Raw genomic sequence first — 23,850 nt, 5'->3', positions numbered from 1 at the left:
TAAGAATTTCAGTGCCCAGTCTGACCCTGTGTTGTTCTGTGCATCTGACAATAAAAGACTTGAACTTTGACAAGGGGAAAAGGAAGTCAAAGGTAGATCATTTAAAAAACTGTGGACTGGAAGCAAACAGGACACAAGTGAAATACAGACATAAGAGAAAGTTTGTAGAAACTCAGTCACTCGTCTCCCTCCTCCCCCTCTCCTCCCCCTCTCCTCCACCCTCTCATCTCCCCCTCTCTCCTTCTTTCGCATCTCCCTCTCTCTTCACCTCTCTTCCCCCCTCTCTCTTCCCCCCTCTCTCTTCCCCTTTTCTCCCCCTCTCGCCTCCCCTCCCCTCTCCTTCCCCCTCTCCCATCTCCTCCCCCATCTCTTCCCCTCTCTCTTCCCTTCTCCTCCTCCCCTCTACCCTCCTTTCCATGGCAGCCTCAGCAGGAAACCTCCATGCTGTGGGAGAGCTGGGCCACAGCCTCGCTGCTGTCCGTGTGGGTGAAGGGCCGGGAGCGGGAGCCGTCCAGGGAGCTGCCGCTGGCCAGGGAGCCTGTCCGGGAGCGAGCCAAGCGGGTCATACTGGCAGAGGGCACTGGGAGGAGGGGAGGAGAGGAAGCAGGGAGGAGAAGAGGATGAGAAACAGGGAAAGGGGTAGGAGAAGAAGAGGGGAGCAGGAGGAGAGAAGGAGTAAAGGGGAGCAGGGGATGAGTAGGGTTTAGGAGAAGAAGAGGAGGAGAAAGAAGGAGGAGAGCAGGAGATAAAAACAGATGAGACAAAGATGATGGACATTGGGGTGAGGAAAAGGAGGGAAGTGAAGTGGGTGGAGGATGGGTAAGACCAGAGTAAAGGAGAGGTGGAGAAGGAAGGGAGATAGCAGAAGAATAATGAGAGTTGATATTGAAGGTTGGGGAAAGAGAGAGATGGAAATAGGAAAGGTAAGAGTTGGAGAGAGAAAAAATTGATAGAGACAGCAATCAGAATCACAGAATACAGCAGCAGGAAAATTATCTGGGAGAGATGGGGCCACAAGCTGTGTATGAAGAGCCAACTGTATCCTCCTAAACTGCTGATGAGACCAGGCTGCTGGCCTGATGCTGCAGATACCAGCCATGTGTCTGTCTGGATAACAGACCTAACGCTGAACACACAGTTCTCATGTTATGTCTTGCGGAAGAATGTTGGTTTTGTCAAAACACAGACCTGTTTCAACTACAGAATGAATAACATTAAACTATCTCAAACAGGGTGCTTCATTTCAGCTAAATGTTTTTATCTGGAATGGGATAAACTGACAACACCATTTGACTGGTTAACCCCACTATCATACTCCATGTTCTGAAATGTGTCATAGCACCACAGTTGAGGACAGCAGGGTTGAGGTCAGCAGCAGGGTTGAGGACAGGGCAGCAGGGTTGAGGACAGCAGGGTTGAGGACACTAGGGTTGAGGACATCAGGGTTGAGGACAGCAGAGTTGAGGTCAGCAGCAGGGTTGAGGACAGGCCAGGAGGGTTGAGAACAGCAGGATTGAGGTCAGCAGGGTTGAGGACATCAGGGTTGAGGACAGCAGGGTTGAGGACAGGACAGCAGGGTTGAGGACAGGACAGGAGGGTTGAGGAGAGCAGGGTTGAGGTCAGCAGGGTTGAGGACATCAGGGTTGAGGACAGCAGGGTTGAGGACAGGACAGCAGGTTTGAGGATAGTAGCAGGGTTTTAGACTGGATATCCGAGTTTAAGACAGGACAGCAGGTTGAGGACATCTGGGTTTTAGACTGGAAATCTGGGTTTTAGACAGGGCAGCAGGGTTGAGGACAGCAGGGTTGAGGACATTAGGGCTGAGGACAGGACAGCAGGGTTGAGGACAGCAGGGTTGAGGACAGCAGGGTTGAGGACAGCAGGGTTGAGGACATTAGGGTTGAGGACAGGGCAGCAGGGTTGAGGAAGCAGAGTTGAGGACAGCAGGGTTGAGGACAGCAGGGTTGGGGACAGCAGGGTTGGGGACAGGGCAGCAGGGTTGAATACAGACTCCTGAAAGCAAATAATCCACAGTATTGAAGCTATATAAAAAAGATTTGAGGACGAGATGAAGAGCAAAAAGAACAATCTAAAATTGCGTCAAAGTAAGATAATCTGAGCAGTGTTGCCAGAAGTCACTATTGGCTCTCTGAAAAGTTGCTAAAAGTCGAAAGATGGTGATGGCGTCATGTAGCGTCAAGCTTTAGATCTGTAGATGTACTAAGTACAATTAGAAGCCTACTTCTATAAACATTGGGACCAGTAAAACACAAAGAAAGGCAAATATAATGTAATTCACAAAGAAGAAAACAGTTAACAACTAAAAACGGAGATTGGCAAAGTAGCAGAAAGTCGATAGATTTTTCGCGAGTCGCAAGATAAGATTTTTTGTCACTAGGCAAGGTGTAAAGTCTGCATCTGAGCTGAAGGGAAGGGCAGAGGGCAACACCAAACAGGAAGTACCTGGCCCTCCACTCAACCTTCCATCCTTCACACACGCAACTAAGAGACGGAGGCAGGGAGACAGAGGGCAAGATAAACACAACACAAACACTGAATTAGACAACAGACACTGTAACACCACATGCAGCACAACACCATACAATACTTCAGTTGCACACCATTACTGGAATAAAAGTGAGACTGGACACACAAGGGTGAAACAACAGAATAAGAATCTAAAGGAAAGATAAATGGTCAATCATTCATGTTCCCTCCATCCGTACCTCCCTCTCTCCTTCCCCCCATCCCTCCACCCCTACTTCCCTCTCTCCTTCTCTCCATCCCTCCACCCTTCCATCCCTACCTCCCTCTCTCCTTCCCTCCACCCCTCCATCCCTCTTCCACTCCCTCCACCCCTCTACCCCTCTACCCCTCCACCCCTCCACCCCTCCACCCCTCTTCCCCTCCCTCCACCGCTCTACCCCTCTCTCTATCCCTATATCCCTCCCTCTACCCCTCCCTCCATCCCTCCCTCTACCCCTCCCTCTATCCCTCCATCCCTCCACCCCTCCATCCCTCTTCCCCTCCCTCCACCCCTCTACCCCTCCCTCCATCCCTCCCTCTACCCCTCCATCCCTCCCTCTACCCCTCCCTCCATCCCACCCTCTACCCCTCCCTCTATCCCTGTACCCCTCTCTCCCTCCATCCCTCTATCCCTCCACCCCTTCATCCCTCTACCCCTCCCTCTATCCTTCTATCCCTCCCTCCATCCCTCTACCCCTCCATACATCCCTCAGTCGTGATCCCCCAGGGTACTTACTGTAGCTCATGCCCTGCAGGAAGTACTTGAAGGCTTCACTCAGCTTCCCAGGCTGTGGTTGGATAGAATGGATGAGAGACCAATCACTGCATTCACTTCAAATGTGGCCAATCACTGCATTCACTTCAAATGTGACCAGCGGCCATGCTTCTGTCTCACCTGTGTTAACTGGGGAAGTCCACCAGAATCAGCCATCTTCAACCAACCAGGAGGGACAGGAACAGCACAGTTAGAACATAAAACAGGTACAATATAGAACTGTTAGAACAGGTAGAACATAGAAGAGTATAATTACAAAGACAAGTTATGAAAAAATCAAGCCCTCAAATATAACTGCAAGCAGCAATGAGGTGGCCAAGCAGGTCAAATGAAAAACATTTTAGACATCCTCAGAATAGGGTTCCGAGTACATGCAGCAAATATATGTGCCAAATTAATTACTTGATATCTCAAAGACTTGCTGAGATATGACCCAACTTCCAATTTTGATTGTCTGTACCGGACAAACGGTTTTGAAAATCAAAAATCCTTTGATAATTTGAGTGAGGGTTGCTCTGATGATGATCTGTGCCAATTCTGGGGAAGAGTGGACAAAAATTTAAGGAGGAGTATCAAATAAATGAACTTGTCTTGATCCAGGGAATCCAACGGTACCTCATTTGTGAAAATGGGTCACACGGTTCAAAAGTTACGCAATGTAAACAAACGTCAAACTTTGACCCGTTGGTGGCGCAAGAGTACTGCAGTGGGAGACATGAAACTTAGTGAAAATAAAGAGGGGACTGTCCTTAAAGAGTGTGCCAAATTTCACAACTTTTGACCATACGGTTCTAGGGGCTACCATAGACTTCAATGGGAGAAGAAGATGTGTAATAATAATAAGAAAAGGTAGAAACACTTAAGTGGCTCCGCAGCTTCGATGCTTGGCCACCAATTATAATTGTTCATATTTAAATAGAACACATTCTATAAGTATTGCAGAAGAAGAACACCGGGTGTAGATACCTTCAAGAACGTAGTGTGGCTTGGATCCAGTTTAGAATTGCATTCAACCTTGGAAAGTAAAATTTTGTGCAAAACAAACATTTAGCATCACATCAAATTTGTATTTGTCTGAGTTTATGTGTATAATAATAATAATAATAAAAGCCTTTATTGTCATTGTGTTTGCATACAACGAAATTTGGAGTGCTTCTCCTGTTGGTGCAAGGAGTGTATGAGGTATGTGTGTGAATGTGTGTGTATGTGTGTGTGTCTGCGTGTGTGTATGCCTGCATTCATGTGCGTGTGTACTATGGAGTGTAATCAGTATCAGCGGTTCATATGCAAAGCGCACAGTAGCGCCTGCACGCGCCTGCGCGATGATATCAACCCTCTGAACGCACGCGAGAAGTTTACATGACTTACAATAAACACGGGCGTTCACACACACATCACGTAGGCGTCACGCTAGTGTTGTGCACACGCATGTTCCTAACGTGTGAACTACATGACGTGTACACTACACCTGACATATATGGGGGGTGATTAGTGCCAGGTAATGTTAACAAAGCTAGCAACCGTCGCTACGCCTAACAAAGCAAACAATCACTGCAACCGCTACGCCATACGTCTGCAATCACTGCCACCGCTACATCCCTATGTCTGCAATCACTGCCACCGCTGCGCCATACGTCTGCAATCACTGCCACCGCTACGCCATACGTCTGCAATCACTGCCACCGCTACATCCCTATGTCTGCAATCACTGCCACCGCTGCGCCATACGTCTGCAATCACTGCCACCGCTACGCCATACGTCTGCAATCACTGCCACCGCTACATCCCTATGTCTGCAATCACTGCCACCGCTGCGCCATACGTCTGCAATCACTGCCACCGCTACGCCATACGTCTGCAATCACTGCCACCGCTACGCCATACGTCTGCAATCACTGCCACCGCTACGCCATACGTCTGCAATCACTGCCACCGCTACGCCATATGTCTGCCATTATGTGGATAGCTAGGTAGATAAGGCAGCTAGCTCACCATTATGCCAGTATTATCATCTAGTGAGACCATTCAAGAGATAAGGTGTCACGATCCAGCGCTCCCCTTCCCCTGAATACTGATGCCTTCAAATCTGGACCCCAAATCCCCCCCCGTTTACTGTCTAGTTGGTTTGTTCCGTTTCTGTTGTGCATGTCCACTCCTTGGATAGAGTTGCCCACTTATCCAGACACACCTGTGTCTGGTTACCAATCATATTGGGCTGTATATATACCCCTGAATCCCTTGTGTCCCTTGCAAAGTCTTGTTTAGTTTACTGTCACATTCTGAGCGTTTATCTGGTTTCCTCTTTGGCCTCTTGATGTCGATCCTTGTTTGTTCCAGACCTTGTTCCCTCCTGCCTGATACTTCTTGGTACATTTGAAACTCTACCTGCTCCTGGATTTATGACCTCCTGCCTGAACACCAGTTTACGACAAGCCTACTCCTTTTTGTGCCTTTGCTTAATAAACGTGCGCTCTGTGCTTGGGTACAGCGTTGGATTTACTGCTTCAAATTGAAAAGTGAGGCGATCCTTCGATTAAAGTCAAGTTTCTAAACGTGTTATATTGTCAATTAAAAGTTGCAACTAACCAAGAAGTTTCAAGACCAAGACCCATTCAACACGGTACACAATACCCAAAGCCAGATATTATAATGTATTAATTCTTCAATATTAAATCAAACCATAACCACTCCAGACTCGTTTTAACTGCTGCGTGTGTGTAGATGAGAGAAGCAAAGTGTATGCGCGTTGTGCACACGCTACATTATTGCCAAGCATGCGCCCTTAAAATAGCATCTGAATAACGCGCCACTGATGCACACACACACACACATACATATATACACACTCACTCACACTCACACATAGTTTAGACTACGTTTTTCCTGGTCTGGTGGAATTGTGTTTTTGAAACTGCAAAATAGCACCAGGGAATGTTTGCGCCGAAAAACACGCCGAAAAACACGCCTCCTCTTCTCGCTGAACCGCCCCTGGGAGCGCAAGGTCATTCCCTAATTTACCCACGTGTGTCTGTGGAGGGAAAAGTCCGCTGTGCGTCGGGTGCAAAATAGGAATGATACATGCGTCAGTGTACAAAGTCAATTGCGTTGGGTGCAAGATAGGGCCCCAAGTCTTACAGTTTGATCGATATCTAGTTTTGCGCACAGACAGGTGTCATGTGTGCTTTGCATACTGAAACGTCTGTGCATACCTGCCCGCCTAGACGCATGAGCTATTACGTAAGGCATGGCTTAGATCGCCGTTTAAAAATGACAGTTTTTTACAGTCGCTAGGACACATTTCTCAATACTTAGGTAACTTTTTCAAAACTCTTCACACAGTGAGCACACTGTAAAAAAATAAGAAGATGAAATTACCGCACTTTTTCTGTAAATTATACGTGTTTTTTTCTGTATTTCTGAATGAGAGGAAATACAGATAGAAAGACAATGGCAAACTGTAAATTTATAATTTTACATAAACATTACAGACAAATGTTGTTACTTAAAAATACACAAAAATGTCTGTTTTTTTACAAATATTAATAATGTTAAAACACTCTGTTAAAACACTTAATTTCATGTTTATCAAAACTAGCTAATTTAACAGTTATTTTGCAGATATTTACTTTCATCCCACGGACAAATAACTTAATAACATAATTTTTGGTTTAGACATAGGAACCTTGAATTGTGAACTGAGCTCGGGTAGTTGACGTCATGAAATCCCAGCATGCACCAGTCAATATCAAAGACTACAAAAGCCTGCAAAAGCCTTTTTGGGGCTATGTCGTTGTTTATGATCATTGACCAATGCACTTTTAGTAAAGCTCTCTCTTTGAAGTCGCTTTGGATAAAACCGGCTGCTAATTGAATAAATGTAAAGCCTGCAAAGTAGGACGAAGGAAAGTTAATTAGATAGTTTTGTAGCGGCAACGCTCCTGTTACCCAGAATGCCCTGCGGCAAGCTGAAAAGCTAAAGAGTTAAATGTTTAAGCTTAGTTAGATAGGCATTGTTTGGAGTTTTGTTGTTGTGTTTGTTCTGTTTTGATATGTGTTATGTGATGGTCTGTAGTTTGGATACATTAAGTGTTCACCCTGAGTGTGAATGTTGTCCAGTTAGATGGTGATCTAACCTGTCTAGTAAACCTAGCATACAGCGAGCAATATTCCTCTCCAATTCCCACAGCTAGCCGGCGCTACAGTTGTAGTCTGAAGCGCCGGTAATATCTGTAGTATTTGGATGCTGATTATTGTGCACACGACTTGTTTTGAATGAAAATGTTAAATTGTTATATCTTAATTTACCTTTATTTAATGTTTTTATTCATTGAAAATGCTGTTTTTTTTACAGAGAAGTTCAATTAATAAAAGTCATATTTACCGGCAAAGAACAGCCTGTAATGTAATATTACAGATATATCTTGTAAATTTGGTACAGGAAAAATACAATTATTTTACAGTTAATTAATGTTGATTAAAAAAAATCTGGCGTCGTAGCTGCCAGATTGTTCCAGTTTTTTTTTTTACAGTGCAAAACAGTAGTATATGTGGACTAAACTGTGGATCATTGGGTGTGCTTTGCCTTCGGCAAGGGCACAACCTTTGTTCTCTCACATATATATTTATTATTATTGTTTATTTTCGCGCCCCTAAAACTCAGTCAATATTTGGCCTACATAGACAACCTAACGTCACTGTGCCCAATCCCGACCGCTGTAAACTACTATTGTCCAAACCCGAACGGGGTTTGGACACTCAGTTTCCGGTCTTTTTGCCAGCATTTTCTTTTGCTATCGCCAGCAAAGTGTAAGTAGTATTATTTTAGGCATACCAAACAATCTACGTGTAAAATTTCATGAACATATATGGACGTTTACATGTCTAAATAATATAGGAAAGTTACTTTGGCCGAAAGACCACTCGGCGACACTCGGGCGACGATCTTTACTCTGACAAATGTGTCTGTGTTGTCATCGTACTGCTACTATGGGTTAGCATATGAGTGTATTTCAACGCTAGCTTAACACTACTTTGTCTTGCCAATGAAAATACACAATCATGTGTGACGTGATCTGTAGTCGAGGGGAGGAAGGGATGGGGGCTAGCAAACTTTGAGAAGAGTTCAACAAAACATCCAGCAGGTGGTGGTATACAGTCAAATTGAGATTTTATCGCATAGTTGGGACTTACACAACATAGGAGATGTTGAAGCATGATATCTTATTGTGGAGGACATAACTACGTCCCCGGATATGTTGACAGCATTGATGGTCAGTTTGGTGACCCTGGATCAAGTTAATATCCTCGGAAAAACAGCAGCGGCCAGTGTTCAGAAAACGTGATACGATTTTATCAGAATGTTAGCTAAAAACCGGTCGGGATTGGACACAGTGACGCTAGGTGTCAAAAGTTTTGTCTTGGTAGCGATTGAGTTGCTTCTATTGGGATTTACGTTCCGTTGCACGGTTTAAGTAGAAATTAAGTTTTTGTGGCGAAAAGTAAAGCTAACGGTGGCTAACTTGCTAGCCACAGTCAATGACGCTACTTACGTCACGAAAACTTGCGTGACTACCTCTAGCAGAACATTAGTTTAGCGGCTCGTTAACTTCTGGGAGATAGCTAAGCTAACTGCTTTACTGCAAGGCAGCTGCAGAAACGCCACAAGCAAAGAGGCCAGGGTGATAACTACTTACTAATTTTACTTTGTGATATGACACACAATTGTGATGTGTAATGTACAATATAAGATGATATTATTAAGGAAGTACATATACTTTCGGAAACAGTAGTCTACTATTTCACTGAAGTATTAGCATCATGACATTGGCCTCTGTTGCCAACACATACTAAAGTGGTCTATGATGCATCTGTTTTCAATCGTTAAAATAAACATTCCTCACAAATACATTTTCGTTGTAGGATTTATTATGACATTAGATTACAAGTAAACGATTTGTGGGTAAAATTATCATTACCTGTGGTTTCAAACCAGTGTAGCTCACTGCAACGCTGTAGCCTACGCTTCTCCACACAGGGCTCGCATTTTGCGTTGTTACTGACAATGATCGCTACCAGTGAGCTTTTTATGAATGAGCGATTTTCCACTAAATAAATGTCAAGCTTATTTACGTTTTGGGGGGCATATTTTCAGTTAGCAGATGGTACTGTTTGAATCGCGATTCCATCTTCTACTGCCGGTGTTACGTCCCAACTGGTTCCCAATTTAACTGGTTCCCCAGCTGTGCGTGCACCTATCAGTCTGCCTCTATCACCAGATTCGTCACAAATTCACAAACATATTACTGGCGATTTTCAAGTCGGATCTCATATTTGCTGCGGCAAATATGAAAGTAGGCCTATAGGCTACGTGCGCACTACATTAGGCTACCATTCGCGACAAAATAAATGGAGACAAAATAAAACATTTGCAGGCTCGCATGAAGTGGGATTCGATCGTACTAGAGCAAAAATACGTGCGTAACAAAGTCCGTTGATTTACACCGTAAGCTACACCAGCTCACAAAATTTAGCTAAATCGTTACGTATTTGTTAACTACGTTGGTCTTCAGGTAACATTTTGATTTGGCTTCTTCTGAATCAACTGGTTCCCATAGACACTACCCGAATGTAGGCTACTATGCACGTATTTGGGGTTGTTTCGAGGCAATAGCCGTATTTTCCACGACATCACAGCTCCTTCTGACACCACATATTAAAAATTCATACTAAGAACGTCGCTGCTAATCCAGACAATACGATCAAAATACGCGTAACACAACATGGAAACATTCGTTTCCTATGCGATTTTGTGTAGCCTATGGCTGAGTGTTTCTTCGCTATATCTTTTGAAATAAATTCATTTCATAATTGTATATTTTGAACAAATGTAGTGAGCACTGCATTAGGGTCTGGTTCAGCTGGGGAACCAGTTAAATTGGGAACCAGCTGGGACATAACACCGGTAAGGTCGTAGAATAATCTTCAAAGGGGGTTCTTTATTAATGAATGAATGCAATGAGTAGGCTAAATGCCTGAAAATATCACGATAAGGGAAAAACTTAAAAGGACGTTTAAGTCATAGAGATTAGGTCAATTTTTACACCGGTCTGCCAAATGTATTCGTTTTGATTCAACGATGAGGCTGCCTCTTGCAGGGGAAATGAGAAGACATCTATTTCATTCTACACTTCACTCGTATTTTCAGTTGTAAATGAGCAGCAAAAAAAAAATGCTTTTAAATCTATGTAATCTTTATAAATAATAAGTATGCATTTTTATATCAAATATACAGAAATATCAGTTGTAAAAATTTCATTCAAAAACGTACCCCTGTGCAACCGACGCAAGCAAGCACACCGTACAATTTCCCCAGAAATTGTACCCTCTCTAGTTTATCATTGCTTTGGCACAAAATGCATTCAATGACTAAATTTTTCAAATTACATTCTTTTCTCACTTCGACACAACAACCGCCCAAACGGTATGTACCTACAGGCCAATTTGCACATGCTTACATACTGTTTTCAAAACAATAACATAATACAATACTGAATAAGACAGCAATTTGCTACATTTCTACAGTAATATTGTAATGAAATATATTTCGAATCTAAAAATGAAATGCTATAAAAACTATTGGACAATTGGAACAAGCACAGCTGATTCTCATTGTAGCTGAACATCTACACAGGTGTTACTCTTTCAATTTCATTACAAAAGGAGACAACTTCAGAATAGTTTTCTATTGTGATGTAAACATGGACCCAGCAAGAGATAGAGAAGTGGCTGAAAGAGGAAGAAGAGTGGCTGGGAGGGGGCGAGGAGTACGTATGCGTGGTGGAAGAAGAATAAGAATAAGATCAAGAGCTGTAGTCTCAGATGAGATCAGAGCTACTTTAATTGATCATGTAATAAATCATGGTCTCTCAATGAGAGAGGCGGGTCAGAGAGTGCAGCCAAATCTGCAACGCTCAACAGTGGCATCTATTTGTTAGAGTTTTCCTGCAAACCAACAGGTAACTTGTATTCTGCAAGGGCATCTGACTGAGCTGCACATTACAGAAGTAAATACAGCAAAGCTTCCAAACCCACTTGTGTGTAATTGCTTTTGCATTTCTGCTTAGGACAGTTACCTCACACAGGTCGGAGAGGTAGGATGTTCACTGATGTGCAGGAAACTGCCATTGTTGATATGGTTATCAGAAACAATGGCATAAAACTCACTGAGATTCGAGGCAGACAACGTTACTTTTGCACATATTCACAGTGTAAGCAAAACAAGTATTTCTAGAGTCCTGAAAAAACATCAGGTCAGGATGAAGCAGTTGTACACTGCCTTTTGAGAGGAACTCTGAACGTGTGAAGCAACTCAGAAACCAATATGTCCAGGTAAGATCACAATAACATACAGAACTGTTTTTGAACAGTGATTGAAGGCAGGCAAACACCCCACATGTTCATCTTTGTGTATGAGGCGGGTTTCAACTTGGCCAAAACACGGCGTAGAGGAAGGAATGTGATTGGGAAGAGAGCCACAGTGGATGTCCCGGGCCAGAGGGGTGCCAACATCACAATGTGCGCAGCAATATCCACTGATGGACTGCTGTTACACAAACCACTACAGTTTTTTACAGTCGCTGGGACACATTTCTCAATACTTAAGTCACGTTTTCAAAACTCTTCACACAGTGAGCACAACAGAAGTATATGTGGGATAAACTCTGGATCATTTATCATTGTTTTGGCACAAAATGCATTCAATGACTACATCTTTCAAATTACATTCATTCTTTTCTCACTTCGACACAACAACTGCCAAAACTCTATGTACCTACAGGCCAATTTGCACATGCTTACATACTGTTCAACTTCAGTTCAAAACAATAACATAATACAAAACTGAATAAGACAGAAATTTGCTACATTTCTACAGTAATATTGTAATGAAATATATTTTGAATAAAAAAATTACATGCTATAAAATGATCTCTATGGAAGGGTTGTGCTAGGTGAAGAAAGGGATGCAGAGAGAAGAAATCAGCCAACATTTGTATGGGACAATGTGGCATTTCACCACTCCCATGCAGTCACCGAGTGGTTTGCAGCCCATCCCAGAATGGTGTCACTTTTCCTCTCACCATACTCTCCATTCCTCAACCCCATAGAATAATTATTTTCCTCATGGAGGTGGAAGGTTTACTGTATGACCACCATCCACATGATCAAATGTCCCACCTGGATGCAATGAATGCTGGATGCTTGGACATTGCCAGGGACGGATCAGGCATGCCAGAAGATTCTTTCCTAGGGTGTATTGCCCTAGATGACATAAGATGTGATGTGGATGAGAAACTATGGCCAAATGCAGAAAATTACAGTAGCATTCCTATTGTATCTGGGTGACCATGGATGACAAGCTCTCCCTCACAGCCCACATTGCTGCGGTCTCCCGGTCATGCAGATTCACGCTCTACAACATCCGGAAGATCAGGAGATACCTGTCTGAGCATTCCACCCAGCTGCTAGTCCAAGCACTTGTCCTCTCAAAGTTGGACTACTGCAACTCGCTGCTCGCCGGTCTCCCAGCATGCGCAACCCGCCCTCTCCAGAGGATTCAGAACACGGCAGCCCGTCTGGTCTTCAATCTACCCAGACGCTCCCATGTTACCCCACTCCTCATCTCCCTCCACTGGCTTCCCATCACGGCCCGTATCAGATTCAAGACCCTGGTACTGACCTTCCGAGCGGTGAACGGGACTGCACCCGACTACATCAAGTCTCTCCTTCAGCCTTACACCCCCACCCGCCACCTACGGTCTTCTTCTGACAACCGTCTGGTGGTCCCACCACTCAAGAGCGCCCGATCCTAACACAAGCTCTTCTCCTGTCTGGCCCTCCAATGGTGGAATCAACTCCCCACCTCCATCAGGGACACTGACTGTCTCCCCACCTTCAAGAAAAGGCTCAAGACGCACTGGTTCCGGGAGTACAACGGCACTTAGGAATGATTGGCTGGACCTGATGTTAGTTTCCTCCAGGATCACAATGTCTCTTATTGTGAGACTTGTTGCTTTTGTTGGTTTGTTGTAACTGTCTTAAAATGATTGTACTCGCCGTGAAATATATTATTGTTGCTTGCTTTTTTCCACAGGTACACTCTTGCACTTTTGAGGTTATTGCTGTTTAATTGTAAGTTGTCTAACTGCATGCTCTTATGGTTCTTCCCTTTGGCACTTATTTGGTTTTCCACAATGTATGCTTCATGTTTGGCTACCCGCAATGTTTGGGGCTATCTCGTTGTTATGATCAGTAACCTATGCACTTTTGTAAAACTCTCTCTTGGAAGTCGCTTTGGATAAAAGTGTCTGCTAAATACATAAATGTAAATGTAAGTATACTTCTTTTTCGTAAGGGACCCCCCAAAAATGTTCACTGCACCCCTAGTCAAAGCAGGCTGCATCCGGCCCTGGATGGAAGGCACTTTCAATAAAGATGGGAAAGCGAATGTTTGTGCTTCAAGGAGAAAAAAGGTATGTATTTTGTGTTGTAAGGGGATGTCGGTCGTTAAAGAGTACAATCTCTGTCGGCATTTTGACACCAACCACGGAGATAAATATGCCAAATTTATCCATTCAAGAAAAACAGCAGATTGTCCAAGGATTAAAAGGCGGACTGCAATTGCAGCAGAATAGGCCCTATGTTCACAAAAGCTACAACTAAAACACTATGTTTTTACATTGTTACATCGTAGTTACAACTGGCCCTTTGAGGGCAACCATAATGCTGATGTGGCCCTCGGTGAAAATGAGTTTGACACCCCTGCTGAAGGGTGTAGTATTCTTTCCGCGCTTTCTAAAACTCGCCAGAGTAGCCGACGCGTCATTCACCCATATCAGGTACGCGGTGAACGGACTGTTTGTGTGCATGTGTGCGTTTGTGTATGTGAGTATGTGTATGTGTGTGAGTGTCTGTGAGAGTGTGTGTGTGTGTGAGTGACAGCAAGGAGTGGGGTTGACCCAGATGTTTTAGTAGCCACAATACTGCAGAGATGAGTCATCCTGCACAAACAGGGGAAAGGAGAGGAGGGTAGAGAAGATGGGAGGAGAGGAAAGGAGGGGAGATGGGAGGAGAAAATGGGAGGAGAGGAGAGGAGGGAAGATGGGAGGAGAGGATGGGAGAGGAGGGAAGAGAAGATGGGAGGAGAGGAGGGGAGAGGTGGGAAGAAAAGATGGTAGGAGAGGAGAGGAGGGAAGAGGAGAGAAGATGGGAGGAGGGGAGAGAAGAGAAGATGGTAGGAGAGGAGGGGAGAGAAGAGAAGATGGGAGGAGAGGAGGGGAGAGAAGAGAAGATGGGAGGAGGGGAGAGGAGAGAAGATGGGAGGAGAGGAAGGGAGAGGAGAGAAGATGGGAGGAGAGGAAAGGAGGGGAGAGGAAGGGAGAGATGATGGGAGCTGGAAGTGAGTAGATAGAGTTTGAGATGGAGATGAACTCACCACTCCCTCCTCGGCTGGGGCATTGTCCCCCACAACCAACATGACAGGGCACCTGGACGGAGGAGATGATAGTCACACTGCTGGCTGAGTTCAGGGGCATTAAAGAAATGTCTGCTGATGGAGAGTCGCTCACCTCAGGGTCTTGGCATTGAGCACTGTCCCACTGCGGTTCATCTCCAGGTCCCGACGACTGACAGATACAGGAGAGGGGCTCAGCCAGACAGTGTGTGTGTGTTGGGTGCATGTGTTGGATGTGTGTGTACTGGGTATGTGTATGTGTTGGATGTGTGTGTACTGGGTATGTGTATGTGTTGGATGTGTGTGTACTGGGTATGTGTATGTATTGGATGTGTGTGTACTGGGTATGTGTATGTGTTGGATGTGTGTTTGTGTTGGGTGTGCGTTTGTGTACCTGTTGTACATGTTCCAGAAGAGCTGAAGATTGAACTGGTTGATGGTGTTGTTGATCTGTTGTCTATAGCTCTGGACCAGCTCTGTGTTGTTCATCAACTCCTCCTGAAGAGACAGAGGAGAGACTCGATGAGGAGGGAGGAGATACCACAGAGACATACCACAGAGGAGAGAGACCAAAGAGGAGGAGAGAAACTGAGACAGACAGGTAACTGACCTGGCTGAAGAGATGAGGCAACACTGTGTCAGGCAGAGCACTGGTCAGACCAGACAACTGGAGAGGGCAAGTAGGGAGAGAGACAAAGAGAGAGAGAAGTAGATATATAATGAGCGTAATAGAAAGAAAACTAATTGTATTGCTGTGAACCCATTTAGCCATGCCAATAAAGCATACTGACGTTAAATGTGATAATGATGGCATAATGATGGCATCATAATTAATTACTTTAATTTCCAACCCTTAAAACCATCCCTTGCTGGGTTTGTGGTTGGGTGAGAGAACACAGTGACTATAGTGTAGCATGCTAATAACAGGCTTGAGAACACAGTGACTATAGTGTAGCATGCTAATAACAGGCTTGAGAACACAGTGACTATAGTGTAGCATGCTAATAACAGGCTTGACAGGGTGATGATCCACCTTTGATGCCGCCCAGTCAATCCAGCCCTTCCCATTTGGGTCGATGTTGAGCAGAACCAGACCCTCAACCATGTCCGGGAAGATCAGCTGAGGGGAGAGGGAGGGAGGGAGGGAGGGAGAGAGGTGGGAGGGAGACAGGGAGGGAGACAGAAAGAGAGATAGAGAGAGGAAAGATGGAGGGAGGGAAAGATAGAGAGGAGAGAGAGAGATAGAAGAAATTAAGCTTAGCGCAAGTTCAGTCAGGCAAGACCGAACCCTGCACTCAGGCTCACACGATATGTTCCACTATTCACTCCCTCCGCTATGAACGCTCTCTTCTTTCCCTCTTCTCATGTCGGGCTGTCATCTGGGTTTCAGTAGGCAATCAATTAGCCGATCTCTCTATCAATTAGCGGTGACAGAACTTTTCCCTCCTGCCAGCCTATCATAATGATGCTGTGCCTTTAAATACGTGTTTCTCCCTGTTTAGTTTGTCTATGCTACCAAAGTGCGCGACCCTTCACCTCCCCGTCGCCACCCGGGGACTGCGTTCCGGCTCCCTGGGTCGTCAGCTGCCGCCACCACCACCAGTGTCTGGACTCCGTGGGGGATTTGTCTTCGGATGCGGGGCAGACGCCCTTTGATCATTTATTTCCCACGGGGTCTAAGCTCCAAACACTTGTAGTACATTTATCATTTGTAATAAACATCACTTTACTCATCAAGGTCTCTCCTGATTGAACTAGAGACATGTTCAGAAAGACTGAACACGGATAATCACCAGGGTTCTAAATTAACACCCGCCAACCCGCCAAATGCGGGTTAAAATTCATTTTGGCGAGTGTTAATAAAAACTCACTAGCCAGTTTGGCCGGTTATACATGAGGCATTAGATGAATGATACATAAGGCTCTGTTCTCGGCATGGTTCTCGGTCATTTATCCCCCTGGCAGTACTTCCTAAGTTTCCCATGAACACTGTGCCGTAATGCTACGTGATAACGTTTTATACGCCCATTGGCTGCGCGCAGTTGAAGTGAAACCGGCGAGAGAAACCGTGGAAACGAACGGAGCGTCCACCAGAAAACACAAGGAAGAAGTCAAACGAAGCATAGCGGATCATAGGAGGTAATAAGAGCTAGCTAGAGTAGAAAAGTTAAGTAAAAAGTTAACTTAATGCAGCGGTGGTTAGGACAAACTTCTGGGGGCGAGAAGAAGAACGAGGCAGGGGATGAGGATATTGATAGCACTAGAGAAACGAACAAAAGAAAATGTAATGCCAAATGGCTGACGGGTCGGGAATGGCTTGTGTTTGACAATGAAAATGTTGTCATATTTTGTAAGGATTACCGCATGTAGTCTACGCATAAGAAAAATTATGTTGCTTACTGACACAGTCTAGTGTAATGTAAATACACTGTTCTTAATAAAGAGTATATTAGGTCAGTTTAATTAATGCCTGCTTAGGACAAAACGTTACTGTAAATGCATGGGCAGGAGTCAATCTCATCATGACGCGAATGGACGTTTTAGCCATTTACAATAAATCGTGTCCTTACTTAGTCATGTGTTGGTGATTTCACATACCCTTGCATCATACTTCTGTGCTTCATTTTACTTCATTTTCTGTGTTTTTCATGCCAACAATGTTAATAAAATGATCAAATGCATTCAGTGAAACTCATAATTGTGTCTAACCCTAACCCTAAAAAATTTGGCTAGTGGAAATTCTGATTGGCTGGTGATCAAAAAAGTTAATTTAGTACCCTGATAATCACCTAGGCACAGATACCTGGTGATATTAGTTACGTAGCTGATTATCTTGCTAACAGGTTAAGTTAGTGGACTCACAGCAAACTAACAGGTTAAGTTAGTGGACTCACAGCAAACTAACAGGTTAAGTTAGTTGACTCACAGCAAACTAACAGGTTAAGTTAGTGGACTCACAGCAAACTAACAGGTTAAGTTAGTGGACTCACATCAAACTAACAGGTTAAGTTAGTGGACTCATAGCAAACTAACAGGTTAAGTTAGTGGACTCATAGCAAACTAACAGGTTAAGTTAGTGGACTCATACCAAACTAATAGGTTAAGTAAGTGGACTCATAGCAAACTAACAGGTTAAGTAAGTGGACTCATAGCAAACTAACAGGTTAAGTTAGTGTAATCACAGTAAACTAACAGGTTGAGTTAGTGGACTCATAGCAAACTAACAGGTTAGGTTAGTGGACTCACAGCAAACTTGGCCAGGATGTAGGCTCCAGCTCCAACTCCAATTCCCACGATGCTCTTGAATCTAATAAAGACATAACTTTCTCTCAACATCTTTCATAACTTTCTGAATAAAGACATGGTTTTTCTTAACTTTCAAATTGCAGTTGTGGTTAAACGCTCATCCAAACGTCACGCTGCACATCCTTGGGTGCTGAGGGCAACTTCATACAGAGAAATGAGCTTCAAGGTACTCGACAGAAACAGACAGACAGACACACATAGACACATAGACAGACACAGACACATGGACAGACACACACACAGACACACACAGACACAAATACACACAAATTCCTGCCTTTATAGTTAGATGAGAGAAAGAAAAATAAAGATGTGACCAGATGAAAAGAGAGCGCTAGAGTAGAGAGAGAGAGACAGAGGACAGTGAGAAGAAGAGAGAGACAGAGGAGAGATGGGGAGTGATAGAGCGAGGTAGAGACACAAGGGTAGAGAGAGAGATGGGCTCCACTCACCCAAAGTGCTGGATGACACTGGGCAGCATCCCTGCCAGCTGGTCCATTGTGGGGAACTGGTACCTGCAGGCTGAGACCTTTAGTCCACATAGCTACTGCTGAAGCACTAATGCATTTGTGTGTGTGTGTGTGTGTGTGTGTGTGTGTGAGGATGGTCTTGTTTAACTACTCTTGTAGGGACTTGGAGGAGTCAATGACTGAAAAACCGAGTTTACCTTGTCATAGTTGAATAATGACAGTTCGATAGGTAAAATGGACATACAGTGAACCTCAAGTCCCATTGACACCTCTTTCCTATAAACATCTCATAATTAAAAAATGTAGCTGTAAAACGGTCAGTTTCAAAAAATCCACAGAGTTGACGTAAACTCTGTGTACTTCCACGGGAATTACAAAGAAAGTTTGGAAGTTTAAAAGGATTTAAACACAATGGACAATTTAAAGAAGGATTTTCTAAGCCGCCGTTGCTGATAAAAGGTGCTGTTCTGACCGTATGCTCATCACAAACAGAAGCTGTGTATGATTTTGTCGCTAACAGTTATTAGCAATGCTAAGGTCTCCTGTATCTAGCATAGGCAGAATGCTAAATAGCCTACGTTTCAAATACACATCAACATACTTAGCAAATGACTCTAGCTACACTAGCTGTTAGTCGGCATTAGAAGGGAAGCTTACAAAAAAATAACAAGAAAACGAATAGCAGTCTAGCCTATTGCTAACGCCTGTCTAGATTATCTATTGAAAGAACTGAGAGAGGCAGGTGCTCTTGCATTAGCAAGATAAACTAGTTTACATGGCTATGTTTTCGCTATCTAGCTGTTCTTGCATTCCTTGCAAATCAACGTTAATAAAAAGCAGATGAGATAGAGCTAGATAGTTTAGCTAACATTGACATTTGCTCATTGCTTAATCGGTGATTTAGAAGACCGTACTTTTCAAACTAGCTAAGAACATTCAATGTAGCGAACTACCAAGCTTGTCACGTTAGCATTCTAGCGTAGCTAGCCGAGAATAGGCCTGGAATCGAACCAACAACCTTCTGATTAATAGCCCGACTCCCTAACCGCTCAGCCATCAATTAGTGTTAGAATTAAGGCTTTAGGGGTTTAGGGTTAGATGTTAGTGGTTAGAGATTATTTAAAAAAAGTATGGGAGTGAATGTTCGGGCCCAGGGGCGCCGCCAGGAATTTCGGGACCCATGGCAAAAATTCAAAGTGCCCCCCCCCCCCCCCCCCCGCCGCGCTAATCGCAAATCGGACATATGACGTGTCGCGGTTGGCGCCCTTTGCTGGTAGTGCGGGAGGATTAATTAATGGATTGCTTCTTGGAGTTCGATAGTAATGGGGAGACTGGGGTGCTGCTGACTCATCTGTTGTTAAGTCTGTTTAAAGGGGCAGGGAGTCGGGACAATGATTTAATCTGAATATCTTGCTAAATGTTTCCCTGCACTGATTAAACGTTGATGAAATGTAGGCTAACACTGTACCCAGCTAACAAAATGACGTCCCCAGGACGTCCCTTGTTAGCTGGGTAGCTAGATAGTTTATATGGACATTAAACCAACAGGTTAATACCACTCACAGATTGGCTACCCACCTTTCTTGGTAAAAAACTGGGTTACTGATTGAAACCCTCTCTTTTGTCTATCCTCTCTTTCTTTTTTCTCGGATCTTTTCCAAAACCCTGATTTGTGTTTTCGGCCCGACATTCTAGCGACTAGCGCATCTACTGACTGCAACTAAACACCGTCACCGATAAGTGCGCTAAGGCAGGATCAAACCATTTCATGCAGATACAGGGGGATGGTCGGTCAATATGGATGTTTACTTTTTGGTCAATAAGGATATTTAACCTTTATTGCCAAACGCAAGTAAAAACAAAGAGATCATTCATTGTATTATATTTTAAATGTAGCTATTATATACTCAATGATGGTTTATATAATATAATTTTATATTACTTTTTGCCTATTTTTTGGGGGCCCTGTCAGTCAGGGGCCCTTAGAATCGTCCTAACTTTTCCCCCCTATACGGCGCCCCTGTTCGGGCCGCACTTAGATGAAAAAAAACGAACCTGTGTGTGTATGCTGTATGTGTGTTAGTCTCACCCCTGTGGTAGCTGAGGAGCACCGATCTGCTGTCCCGGAGCGTCAACATGACATACCACAAAGTGCTGGGTAATCTCCTGCATGTCTTCATTGTGGAAGAAGGAGTTGAAGCAGAGCTTGTCTGTAGAAGGATGAGGAGGGATGGAGGAGGAGGAATGGAGGATGGATAGGTGGAGGAATAGACGAGGGATGCAGGAGAGATGGAGGAGAGATGGAGGATGGAAGATGGATGGATGGATGGAGGAGGATGGATGAGGGATGGAGGAGGATGGATAGATGGATGGATGGAGGAGGGATGGAGGAGGATGGATGGATGGAGGAGGGATGGAGGAGGATGGATGGAGGGATGGAGGAGGGATGGATGGAGGAGGAGGGATGGATGGAGGAGGGATGGATGGAGGAGGGATGGAGGAGGATGGAGAAGGGATGGAGGAGGGATGGATGGAGGAGGAGGACAGTAAACAGGAAAGAGAGATATGGTCAGGAAGTGAAGGTGGAAGTGAGCAGAGAGGAAGCAGGAGGCCAGGTAGGAGATGTACAGTGCATGTGGAAAGTATTCACAGCGCTTCACTTTTTCCACATGTTATGTTACAGCCGTATTCCAAAATGGATTAAATGTATTTGTTTCTCAAAATTCTTCACACAATACCCCATAATGATACGTTTTATTTTTTCAATTTCATTTGCAAATCTTTTACAAATTACAAACGAATCACATGTACAAAGTATTGACAGCCTTTGAATCACATGTACAAAGTATTGACAGCCTTTGCCATGACTGAGCTCAGGTGCATCCTGTTCCCACTGATCATCCTTGAGATGTTTCTACAACTGTGGTAAATTCAGATGATTGAACATCAACTGAATTTAGGTGGACTCCTCCACTCATCCACTTAACAACACTGTCCTCCACTCATCCACCTAACAACAACACTGTTGTTCTACTGTGTTCTATTGGAACATGCCCGACCCTCCCCTTCTCTCTTTCTCTCCTGCCCCACCCTTCTCTCTCTCTCCTGCCCCACCCTTCTCTTTCTCTCCTGCTCCACCCTTCTCTCTCTCTCCTGCCCCACCCTTCTCTCTTTCTCTCATGCGCCACCCTTCTCTCTCTCTCCTGCCCCACCCTTCTCTTTCTCTCCTGCTCCACCCTTCTCTCTCTCCTGCCCCACCCTTCTCTCTTTCTCTCCTGCCCCACCCTTCTCTCTCTCTCCTGCCCCACCCTTCTCTCTCTCTCCTGCCCCACCCTTCTCTCTTTCTCTCCTGCCCCACCCTTCTCTCTCTCTCCTGCCCCACCCTTCTCTTTCTCTCCTGCTCCACCCTTCTCTCTCTCTCCTGCCCCACCCTTCTCTCTTTCTCTCCTGCGCCACCCTTCTCTCTCTCTCCTGCCCCACCCTTCTCTTTCTCTCCTGCTCCACCCTTCTCTCTCTCCTGCCCCACCCTTCTCTCTTTCTCTCCTGCCCCACCCTTCTCTTTCTCTCCTGCTCCACCCTTCTCTCTCTCTCCTGCCCCACCCTTCTCTCTTTCTCTCCTGCTCCACCCTTCTCTCTCTCTCCTGCCCCACCCTTCTCTCTTTCTCTCCTGCGCCACCCTTCTCTCTCTCCTGCCCCACCCTTCTCTCTTTCTCTCCTGCGCCACCCTTCTCTCTCTCTCCTGCCCCACCCTTCTCTCTTTCTCTCATGCGCCACCCTTCTCTCTCTCTCCTGCCCCACCCTTCTCTTTCTCTCCTGCTCCACCCTTCTCTCTTTCTCTCCTGCTCCACCCTTCTCTCTCTCCTGCCCCACCCTTCTCTCTCTCTCCTGCCCCACCCTTCTCTCTCTCTCCTGCCCCACCCTTCTCTCTTTCTCTCCTGCGCCACCCTTCTCTCTCTCTCCTGCCCCACCCTTCTCTTTCTCTCCTGCTCCACCCTTCTCTTTCTCTCCTGCTCCACCCTTCTCTCTCTCCTGCCCCACCCTTCTCTCTTTCTCTCCTGCGCCACCCTTCTCTCTCTCTCCTGCCCCACCCTTCTCTCTTTCTCTCATGCGCCACCCTTCTCTCTCTCTCCTGCCCCACCCTTCTCTTTCTCTCCTGCTCCACCCTTCTCTCTTTCTCTCCTGCTCCACCCTTCTCTCTCTCCTGCCCCACCCTTCTCTCTCTCTCCTGCCCCACCCTTCTCTCTCTCTCCTGCCCCACCCTTCTCTCTTTCTCTCCTGCGCCACCCTTCTCTCTTTCTCTCCTGCGCCACCCTTCTCTCTCTCTCCTGCCCCACCCTTCTCTTTCTCTCCTGCTCCACCCTTCTCTTTCTCTCCTGCTCCACCCTTCTCTCTCTCCTGCCCCACCCTTCTCTTTCTCTCCTGCTCCACCCTTCTCTCTCTCTCCTGCCCCACCCTTCTCTCTCTCTCCTGCCCCACCCTTCTCTCTCTCTCCTGCCCCACCCTTCTCTCTCTCTCCTGCCCTACCCTTCTCCCTCTCTCCTGCTCCACCCTTCTCTCTCTCCTCTCTCAAACTTCTCTCTCTCCTGCCCCACCATTCTCTCTCTCCTGCCCCACCCTTTTTTCTCTCTACCCCTTCTCCCTTCTTCCCCATATCAATGTTGTCTGATTCACACTGCAGAGCTGTGCTGACAAGACTTGCATAATAACACTCAACTGCTGCAGAATGACCCAGCCAGCCAGTCAGTGCAGCCAGCCATTATAGCAAGCAGCCTGCCAGTCAGCCATCCAGACCATGGCCCTCCTCACCTCTGACCCACACTCTCCTGCCCCCATACCCCTAGGCATGTTTGTCTGACCTACATTTGATATCTCAGTTCCTGACCCTCTTTTCTTTGTTGCCCTTCCCCTGTTAGCTCTAAATCTCTCTTTTATCCCTGTTTTATCACCCATCGCTCTTTCCGCCTCTCTTTTTGTCTTTATTTCAGTCACTTCTCTCGCTCTCTCGTTTCCCTCCCTGTGCGTGTTGTTGTGTTATCCCTTCATAATGCTGCCAGACAGAACAGAGTAAACATGATGACACTAAGCCTGACCCTATCTCTCACCCTGACCCTGTCTCTCACCCTGACCCTGTCGCTCACCCTGACCCTGTCTCTCACCCTGACCCTATCTCTCACCCTGACCCTGTCTCTCACCCTGACCCTGTCGCTCACCCTGACCCTGTCTCTCACCCTGACCCTATCTCTCACCCTGACCCTGTCTCTCAC

At 45.4% G+C, this 23,850-nt stretch overlaps 1 protein-coding gene across 7 annotated transcripts in view; it reads right to left on the bottom strand.

Moving 5' to 3' along the window:
* Positions 1-385: 385 nt before the first annotated feature.
* ndrg4 (NDRG family member 4) overlaps positions 386-23,850 on the bottom strand; it is a 49,932-nt gene continuing 26,467 nt past the window's right edge. For 3 of the 7 annotated variants that reach the window (XM_062460877.1, XM_062460881.1, XM_062460882.1), the window contains 13 exons: positions 20,676-20,796; positions 18,569-18,631; positions 18,057-18,117; positions 15,844-15,930; positions 15,421-15,477; positions 15,205-15,308; positions 14,926-14,982; positions 14,793-14,844; positions 4,268-4,315; positions 3,422-3,457; positions 3,263-3,314; positions 2,464-2,502; positions 386-580 (listed from right to left, as the gene is read on the bottom strand). In XM_062460877.1, coding sequence (XP_062316861.1) covers positions 426-580; positions 2,464-2,502; positions 3,263-3,314; positions 3,422-3,457; positions 4,268-4,315; positions 14,793-14,844; positions 14,926-14,982; positions 15,205-15,308; positions 15,421-15,477; positions 15,844-15,930; positions 18,057-18,117; positions 18,569-18,631; positions 20,676-20,796 — 932 coding nt within the window. In that variant the 3' untranslated portion in view covers positions 386-425. Of the gene's footprint in view, positions 581-1,551; positions 1,881-1,989; positions 2,014-2,463; positions 2,503-3,262; positions 3,315-3,421; positions 3,458-4,267; positions 4,316-14,792; positions 14,845-14,925; positions 14,983-15,204; positions 15,309-15,420; positions 15,478-15,843; positions 15,931-18,056; positions 18,118-18,568; positions 18,632-20,675; positions 20,797-23,850 lie in introns of those variants that run through there. The other 4 variants (XM_062460879.1, XM_062460883.1, XM_062460878.1 and 1 more) reach the window with 3 other exon arrangements.

Source organism: Osmerus eperlanus, chromosome 5 (assembly GCF_963692335.1).
Source record: "Osmerus eperlanus chromosome 5, fOsmEpe2.1, whole genome shotgun sequence".
NCBI lineage: Eukaryota > Metazoa > Chordata > Actinopteri > Osmeriformes > Osmeridae > Osmerus > Osmerus eperlanus.
Note: the sequence above shows the minus strand (reverse complement) of the source record. Positions and strands in the feature narration are given on the sequence as shown.